This window comes from Mastigoproctus giganteus, chromosome 8 (assembly GCF_048544385.1).
Source record: "Mastigoproctus giganteus isolate SK-2022 chromosome 8, ASM4854438v1, whole genome shotgun sequence".
Classification (NCBI taxonomy): Eukaryota; Metazoa; Arthropoda; class Arachnida; order Uropygi; family Thelyphonidae; genus Mastigoproctus; species Mastigoproctus giganteus.
The window spans coordinates 98,994,479-99,004,727 of NC_143582.1; the positions used below are offsets into that span (position 1 = coordinate 98,994,479).

Here is a 10,249-nt window from a genome sequence, read left to right on the forward strand (position 1 = left end):
TCTCATAATTATGGCTAGGGGTTTGCTTACTTCCTTTGCTGCCTCCTTTAATATAACTGGATAGATCCCATCCACCCCAGGTGCCTTTTTTATGTTTATCCTCAACAATCTCTCCTCCACTTTCCTCTCAGTTATTACAAAATCATCCAGCTCACTGCCAATGTTTACTTTACCTACATCATTCTCCTTCCTGAATAACTCCTCATGCGTGAATGTAGATGCAAAATACTTGTTTAGATTGTTAGCCACCTGAGCAGGATCCTCAACTGTTGAACCATCAATATCCAGTGGACCAATCCGATTCATCCCTTTCCTTCATGACTTTAAATATGTAAAGAACTCTTTTCTGTTTTTCTTTGCATCCTTTGCCAAGGATTTTTCGTAGTCTGCCTTTGCCTGCCTAATCTCCTTTGTGACTTGGTTACAGACCAACTTATATCTTCCATAGGCTTCCATGTCACCCATTAATTTGTATGTATCCCATGCATTTTTCTTCTCTGCCACATGTCTCATTAGTTCATCTGACAACCATTTAGGCCTAAACCTTGAACAATATTTCTTAGTTGGTATGTAAAGCCTGGTAGCCTCCAAGATTAGTTCCTTGAATGCTTCCCATTTTGAGTTTGCTGTTGGTAACATCATCAGTTGGTCCCACTGTATAGAATTTAAATACTGTCTCAGACCATCATAGTCGCCTTTACGAAAACAAAACCCTTCCCTTTACCTCTGATGGTAGTTACCTCCTTGAGTAAATCCCACTTCAACACACTGTGATCACTGCCACCTAGTGGTTCATTTATCTGCAGATTCTTAATGCATGAAGAATCACTACTGATAATCAGATCAAGAGTATTGCTCCCTCTTGTTGCCTCACGAACATGCTGATGTAGAAAACAATCATCCAATAAAACAAAAGCTTTGCTAGTGTGCGAGTGACCAACCCACAAATTCCAGTCAATATCTGGGAAATTAAAATCCCCCATTATAAGACTCTGATTTACTGGCCCACTCTATTTCTCTGTACAATATCTTATTATACTCATCAGAGTCATTAGGCCTATAGCACACTCCTACTCTCCATTTTGATTTCCCTATGCTTATGTCACACCAAACTGACTCGACACTGCCCTGTCCATCGATGTCGACTGGCTTCACTTCCTTGGACTTTATGTGTTTCTTAATTAATAGCATAACCCCTCCTCCCCTCCTGTCTATACACATTGTATTCCCCAAATTCCAGTTCCGCATTACTTATATCTGTGTGACACCACGTCTCTGATATCCCAACAATATCTGCCTTTGATGTTTTGAGCAATACCTCAAATTCATCAAATTTATTTACCAAACTCCTAGCATTGGTGTACACGCAGGTATACATGCACCTGTTTCTATTCTTAGCTACCCTAACACAACCCATGTGTTTACTTGTACCGCAGTGACTCCCAGCAGTCTCTGAAATACCCTGCATCTCGTTTTCCAGGCTGCTGCTCATTCCGATAGAAGCAGTGCAAGAATCACTTTCACCTCTGCTGGTGGCTACTGTTAATCTATTAGTCCTTGTATCCCCCCAAGCTAGCAGTTTTCCGACCCACCTAACACTGCCTCGATAGCATCAGCAAATATTCTTGCACCATTTCTATTTAAGTGTATCCCATCCCTGTAGAAGCAGTCTCTCCTGTTAACAAGTACAGACCAGGCTGAAAAAAATTCTACCCCTTGAGCCTTGCACAATCTTTCCAGGGGCGAATTGATCGACAAGGCTCTCATCATATACTCCCTCCTATCATGTCTGGGCAGAATTGCAGACACTCCCAAATTCAACATTAATTCTTTGTCGATCCATCCAACCACAGGCACCAAACACCTCTACTGCCACTTGATGAATTTTCATGAAATTTTTATATTTGGCTCTTGTAGAATTATTTGTAATCTTCCCAAACAAAATTTGGGAAGGACAACAAAACATAGGGAGCCTGTATCATCTTTCTAGAAATATACATGTTTATTGTAAAACACTTCTTTAGTAAGAGATATCCTGTATTTTTAGAAGCGTACATGACCATGAGTATGCAAATGCTGAATGTTCGAATTGGTATGCAATCAAAAAAAAAAATTATGAATTAGGAATGAATTAAACCGTTTCCATGCCTAGTTGTAGTAGGGAAGAATATCTGAACACCAAGTATCACACTAAGTCAAGATGATACGGGCTCCCTATTTTGTAACTCAAGCATTTACAGTACGTTAATCTGTCTCATAGAAATTAAGCAAGAAAATCTAAAGGTGGTTTATAATAAAACCAAAAAAACTGGTCAATTTTATCGGTTTTATTATAAATTTTATCTGTTATTATCGAGTACACACATACTTCTATTTCTAAAATATATAAATAAAGTCTAATAAATAAATAGTCATATAAATAAATAATATCAAAACATTCAGTATATTTAGCGAAATAAAGCGAGTAAAACTTTTACCCTCTTCTGAGCTTCGATCTTTTGCTTTCGAGTTGGATCTATTGCATTTACCATCCATCGAATACCGAAATAAGTTAAAGCACCAAATAACGTAAGTCTAAACACCAAACCAATTAATTCATTTCTAGTCAGAGGTGACGAAACATTCATTCTTTCAACAGGCATATTCCCAATACAAACAAACTATACTACTTTCCAATAACCACAGAGTACTATATAACTGTATTGAAAACACGAGCGGCGAAAAGAAAACGTAAAACTTTGGCCCCCTTCTTTTATTGTTGATCGTTCAGCGTAAGGTTATAGAGAAACCAGCCAAAATAAGCCCAAATTAATAATAAAAAATTTTAAAAAGTGGGTTTCATGTAATGTAGCAGTATTACTATTGATCAAATGAGCTAAAGTAGCATAAGCCAAAAAAAAAAATAATGAAATAAAAAAAAAGGAAAAGAAAATTTATTTCATCTTGCCATCCTTCTGTTATCTCAGGGGTTATTAACTTTTTTGTACAGTACAGATTAGTAAGTACTGTATATTAATGTGTTGTACAACTTCCGATAGTTGGCTAAACAAGAGATTTTTTTTTCTATTTTGGAGAAATCCAAACAGCGGCGCAGATCTGCAACCTCAGAAAACACAAATAGCAAATGAAACCGAAGTGAAGAAACTGTGCAGTGTGGGAATGAGACTATACCGGTGAAGACGTTGGCTTCTTGAGCTCTTGCAATTGGATAAGTTTTCTTAGAAAATGTATCGTATTTTTGATTGATTAGCATATTAATTGGTGTTATATAAATAGATTACATAGGCTTATTAGCGTTCGTTAGCTTATTTTTAAATTTAGCTAGTGATTTTGAAGGTTACGACTCGCTACCCATAACTATTGTTTTGGGCGAATATCGTAGCACGTAATCAGTAGAGCAGAAGAATAGTAAGATTTTAATTGTAATGAATAAAAATTTTGAAGGTTTTACTTACTTTTTGGGCATATATCTTTTGTACTTAGCTAAGGATATAAATAATTTAAAATTGTGATTGTTACGGCATAGCACAGCTTATTACGTATATCTCAAACTTGATAGTTAATATCATAATACGTATCACTGAATTAGCTTAGTACAGTATTGTATAGCAAATTTATCAATTAAATTTATTAACCTGATTAATTTTGATTGTTATTTAATTAAATCGAATTTAAATGGAAATCATGCCCCAGAGTAGAGCAGCAAAGCAACTTGAAAAATGTAGCGGGAGTAAAAGTAGTCAGAGCCGTTCCGAGGGTGAAGCTAACGAGGCTCTTGTCTCAGGTTAAAAGCTGAAAGGGGCGCCAAAAGAAAGATTAAATAATTTCCAATGTTTTAGATTTTATGTTTTGATTAATTCAATCCGTTTATCATCTTGCTTTTACACGACGAACATCTTTGTCAACAAAATACATTAACAATATATTAATGTTAAATTATTAAAAAAATTTTGTTTATCTCTCTACACATTAAAAACGTTTCTCCCCTAGTGATCTTTATTCGAGCCAATGGGAGAAGAGGGTGCGGCAGTTACGTCACTACATGTGCAATTAATTATTGACAACTGCCTCCATAACGTTCACCACCCTCGTGTACGTACTTCCCTTTATAACATTTGGAAGTTTGTAACCATTTAATGTTTTTTATTTATTAATAAATATTGTATACAGTATTTGTAAATAGTTTAGTATTTTGTAAATATTTTTAATATTTGTATAGTCTGTAAATATTTCAGTTCTGCTCTTTTGGATGCAATAATATTCCTCATGCATTATGAAACCCGAAGCAAAAGTCCTTTTCCTAAGTGAACTACGTAAACGCAGGTAAATTATTATTCGACCTTGAGAATGCGGAGAACTACAATGCACAGGTTACATAGGTCATTTCCTGATTAGATATCAATCAGTATTGACAGGTGTGTCTTTTATGTAGATAAGATTTGACTTACTCCGCATACCTCTACATTTTACACAGAAAAGCGGGCAAGGGGAGGAACCCCTAGTTTCTAATTAAAATTATTTTAATTTGTGATATTTTTGACGAATGGATAAGTAATCGATCTGTTATATATTTATAATAAATTAGAATAAAAATCACTTTAAACAATTTTAATTTTTAATAATTTAATTTTGTCATTTTAATGTAATTTAATAATTTAATTTTTAATAATAATTTCCAATATTTAATAATTTAGTTATAAATATTGTTGTTACCTTTAATAGTACTTCAAATTTTAAAAATATATAAATTAGTGTTTTGAAAGTTTAATGATACTTTCAAAAAGTTAAGAACAGCTTTAATTTTCAGTTATCATGGTGTTATATATGTATATAAAAAAGACTGAAAACTTGTTGTTGTTGAGCATCTCATTTTATTGTCATCCTTTTATTTTTATTAAAACGTGTACCAGAAATAAATTTTAAAAGAAGTCATATTTTTTAATTAAATTTTTTTATATATATTTTAGGGGAGGGCACAATCTTTCATTCTTGACTCGGCTAATAAAATGGGGCGATATGGTCCTGGAGTAGTAATAGAAGTAGAGGCATGTGTTGCTAGAAAGCAAGTGTATGAGTTTATGTAACACAGCATCAGCCAAAAAAAAAAAAAAAACCAATCCCTCTTGAAGTTTGCCCAGTCTCTCCTTGAATTTATTTCAGCTAACAACTTCCACAACGAGAAATGGCAGATTGTTCCAGCAGTAAACTACCCATTGGCTAAAGACAAAATCCTCACATGTATTCTAAAACTGTCTTTCCTCAATTTGAATTTATGCCCCCTCATGTCTGTAACCTGAGCAAGCTGAAGAATCCAATCGGAGTTGGGCCTGCTCAACCTATTCAAGGCCTTGTACGCCTCAATCAGATCACCTCGCAGGGGCAAAATCTCCAGCCATTACAATTTTCAAAAATTAATTTCCCCTCGCCAATCTTGTTGCCGTTCTCTGTACTTCCTCAAGCAACTCTACGTCCTTCCTACAATGAGGCCTCCAGACTTGTATGAAGTACTCAAGGCGTGACTTGACCATTGCCCCTATACAAAGGGATAATCACCTCTTTTCATTGGTACCAAAATTCCTGTATATAATTTACAATACCTGCTCTGGCAGCCTGTCTGCACTGCTCAGAAAACTTCATATCTAACTGCACAATTACTACCAGGTTTCGTTTTCTACCCCCCCCCCTAAACTGTAGTACCACACAGTTCGTTTGTTTCCCTCGGGTCACTTCTAAATATATGCAGTACTTTGCATTTGTCAAGTGCTGTAGCTTGGGAAGAGTACCAAAGGACATGATTCTCCAACGCATCAGCCTTTAAAAAAAGGTGCAACTTGTGAAATGTTTGTGAATTTCTGAAAGAGGACATGATCCAGCGATTTAGATATCTTTGTGTGCTAGGTGCAGAGACTCAAGAAATTTGGCACAAACTCAGCGTTCTGATGGGCAGATATGACAGTTCGAAAAGTCAGATACATTGCCTCGAAGGTATTGAAGGGACAGTTCAAGCTCTCAGCTGCTTGACTCAATGGTACAGTTCACACTTGTGCATCAGGCAACCTTCAGGGCAGAATGCGCTGGTCCTATTCATATTTTCAGGGAGATGGGCAATATACTGTGAAAAAAAGATAGGAAGAAAAGGACTAGGATATGTCTCCCGAGTGCAAAAATTGATAACGTTTTAGAGGAGATTTAAGAGCAAAAAGCATGATATTGGTGTACACGATGGTACGAATGATATTAAGAGCAGGAGATCTGCTGATTTACTTAAGAAGTATAGGTCAATGTGGAAAAAAATCCGGAAATTAAGTTAAATTTGAAAGTGTCTGAAATTCTGCCCAGATACGATAGGATGGAACCTATAATGAGAGCCTAGTCAATCAATTCGGCTCTTGAGAGATTGTGGAAGGCTCATGGGGTAGAATTATTGCAGTATAGTCTGTCATTGTTAAAAGGAAAGATTGTTTCTACAGGAATGGGATACACTTAAACGGAAAGGATGCAAGAATATTTCTTGATACTATCAAGGAAGTGTTAGGTGGGACGGAAAACAGATAGCTTGAGGAGATTCAGAGACTAATAGATTAACAGTAACCGCAAGCAGAGGTGAAAGTGATTCATGGAGCAAGGTGCTGGGGATATCAAGGAATGCAGGGAGTCATCATGGAACAATTAAAAACATGGGCTGTGCTAGGGCAACTAACAGGAAGAATAGACACATGTACAGCAATGCTAGGGGTATAGTACACACATTTGATGAATTTGAGGTGCTGGTGATGACATCAAAGGCAGATATTATTGGAATATCAGAGATGTGGTGTCACACAGATATAAGGAATGCAGAATTGATATTTCGGGAATACAATGTGTACAGAAAGTATAGTGTAAAAATGTCTTCATTTTAACTCCTGGCTCGCCTTTAAGAAGCAGTCGCCGCTCCAAGTCACCCTATACTTTTGCCACTACTATATTTGTAGAACAACATCCACTTCCTGTGAAGGCTGTTTTTCTTTCGCACTAGCACGCGCTCGTTGATGCCGTGCTAGGGAAAGCAGCAGTTGAAACACTATTCCACCGTAATGAGTCTGACTGGATCACAGCAAGAGATCGTCACTCGATCGGATCGGACGAACGTCATGCACGTAATATTTATAAAAACGGTGAGAAAGTATGTGACTTTCGTCGGGGAAAAGAGAGTAACGTTAGTAAGAAACATACTTTTTAGTGTAGTCTGAACCAGATATCTACGGGGTGCTTGTTTGGAGATCCTTTGTGTAGGAGTGGGCGAACTTTATGTCTGGTAACCTCCTCTGGGCAGTTCGGAGACGTAACCCCGTGCAGATATGAAGTTCCCCATAATCCTCATAAATCCCATTTTTGGCTGTATCAGGTCTCCTAGATGGCAGTCTCTGGCTTTTCTTCTTCCCGCAAAGCTGACCTGTGTACCAATACAAGTTCGGGGAACTCAAAAAAAGGGGACATATATATATATGGAAAGGGGAGAGGAAAAGGGGTTGTTGTTGGTGTGCTGAGAGAGAGAGACCAAGAAACTGAGAGAGCGGAACGGGGAAGAGTTTCCTTTTTTTTCTGGTGAGATTATCTAACGAAGAGAGGACGTCTCGAGAGTTGATGTGTTGCCCCTATCCTGAACTATCAACCCCGGAATATACCCAGGAGTTTTCTGGTAAGTCCATCCTAGTTTACTGATAGTTAACCTAATGAAACTGTCCAACAATAAGACCTACCCTTTATTTACTGATGTCATTAATAGACATCCCTCCTTATAGGTACACGCTATGATAAGTGTCTATTTTATCGCGCTTATACCCTAAGATGTATTACCAATAAGACCCACTATTAAATGTATTACAATCAGTTATTGTCAAACTTACATGTCAACTTTACACTGGCACCTAAATACTTGGACAGCGAGATGCTTGTCAATTCCTTAGAGTACAAGCAATAGTGCCGATCAAGGGCTACACGAAGAACCTAGACCAATTGGCATACATGTATCAAAAATATTCTAACTTATAGTTATTTAGTAATAAAGGTATAGAGTTTGTTTTTTTATATTAAAGATACAACAATTTGTTTCTTTTATCTATTTTGTCGATATGCTCAATAAATCATGTTTTGTTTATTCACCTTTGCCTCTGACCATTCTCTTGCTACACAACACCCACAGCACGTGTTTTTAGTGAAAGAGTCATAATTTTGCTGCACTCTGAGGTCTAACTACTGGAAGGAGCTCAGAATGAATAACACAGCGCCATCTTGATGTTGCGAGCTTATTCTACACGATTCAGAATAGGTCTGGAGAACACGAGATTGTTGTCCTAAAATTAAACCACTAGTCAACAATATAAAACACAGGCGTTTTCTGGAACACCATTATTAGTGATTGAACTTGCCCGGAAACCTTATTTTACATATTAAATGTTGAATAATAGTAAGAGTTGATTGCCTTAATCATCATGTAAAGGATGCTGTCCAGCAAACACACCATAACGGAAACACCTGTGGAACAATAGAAAGGGAGGAAGGATCGGGCTGTGAGTTAAGAAAAACATAAAATCTAAGGATCCAGTTGACATGGGTGGAAGTGCACTGCTATGTCACTTTGGTGTGACATAATCCTGGGGAAAGTGCTTATCTCACACCAAATGATGAGTACACCCAACAACTCCACAGAGAAATAGAGTGTGCCAGGAAATCAGATTGTCTTATAATGTGAAATTTTGCCTTCCCAGATAAAGACTGAAACTTGTGGTCACTCACACACCAGCAAGAATTTGGTGAATTTATTCAATGATTATTTTCTAAAGCAGCATGTTCGAGAGGCAACCAGAGGGAGTATAATATTCTTGACCTGATTATCAGCAATGATTTTTCATGCATTAAGATTCTGCAGATAAAAGAACCATCAGGTGGAATTGATCACAGTGTACTGATATAGGATTTACTCAAAGCTGAAGCTAGCGTCAAGGGTAAAGGGAAAGTTTTTGCTTTCATAAAGGTGACTACACTGGTCTCACGTAGTTTTTAAATTCTACACAGTGGGGGATGAATGATGAGGTTACCAATAGCAAAACGTAAAGGGGAAAGCATTCAAGGAATTAATCTTTGTATCTACTAGACTTTTCATGCCAACTAAGGAATACTGTTCATGGTTTACTGTTTAGGGGCCGCAACCAGCATGAATGGGAATGAAATGCCTAGTAGCTTCCACGATTAGTTATCTTGGACATGATTTCCGTTTAAATACGATTTAATTAATTAACAATGAAATTTAATAAGGTTAATAAATTTAATTGATTATTTGACTACACTAAACAACACTATACTAAATAATGCAATGATACGTAGCACTACGGTATATGGTTTTGCCTTGTACCTTAATTCGAGATACCCGTTATCAGGTTATTCTATAACGTAACGATCATAATGTTAAATTCGTTATATCCTGACCTAAATAGAAAAGATATATGCTCAAAAATTGATTAAAGCCTTCAAACTGTAATATTTATTACAATTAAAACCCTACTATTCTTCTGAGCTACTTGTTACATGCTACGATATTCGTGCCAAAAAACGATACAATAGTATATTATAAGTAGTGAGAGTCATAAATTACAAAATCACTAGCTAAATTTAAAAAACCTGGCTAACGAACTATATTAAGCATATTTAATCTTTTTGTAAAACACAAATTAATATGTTAATTAATCAAAAATACAATAAAATTTCTAAGAAAACATCAGTTTTCTGGAGCTGAATAATTCCCATATCATTTACAATAATAATAAAAAGTTACAGTTGTACCAAAGTATACCGATAAGCCAAATCATTATGACCACCTGCTTAGGATTATTTCAGATATATTGCCAAAAAGCAAGCTTATACAGCATCAGCCGGAAAAAAAAAAAAAAAAAACCTTCCCATTTCACCCATCTGGTAACTCTAAATGTTTGTCTAGTTCAGCCTTTAAATTACATAAGCTATCAACTTATGTTGACAGCTTATGTAATTTTAAGGCTGAATTACATAAGCTATCAACTTATGTTGATAGCTTATGTAATTAACGACAGATGGAATTCTGTTCCAGCAATCAACTACCCACTGGCTAAAGGCAAACTTCCGCACATTTATTCTACAACTTTGTTTCCTCAATTTGAATCCATGTCCGCTCAGGTTCTCAATCTGGGTAAGAGGAAGAATCCTATCAGCATTCAGCCTGCTCAACCAATTC

At 36.4% G+C, this 10,249-nt stretch overlaps 1 protein-coding gene across 2 annotated transcripts in view; it reads right to left on the reverse strand.

The window, feature by feature from the left end:
- LOC150081735 (outer mitochondrial transmembrane helix translocase-like) overlaps window positions 1–2,702 on the reverse strand; it is a 235,089-nt gene extending 232,387 nt beyond the window's left edge. For both annotated transcript variants that reach the window (XM_090378839.1, XM_090378838.1), the window contains exon 1: window positions 2,478–2,702. In XM_090378839.1, coding sequence (XP_090234965.1) covers window positions 2,478–2,642 — 165 coding nt within the window. In that variant the 5' untranslated portion in view covers window positions 2,643–2,702. The remainder of the gene's footprint in view (window positions 1–2,477) is intronic.
- Between the last annotated feature and the right edge of the window lie 7,547 nt (window positions 2,703–10,249).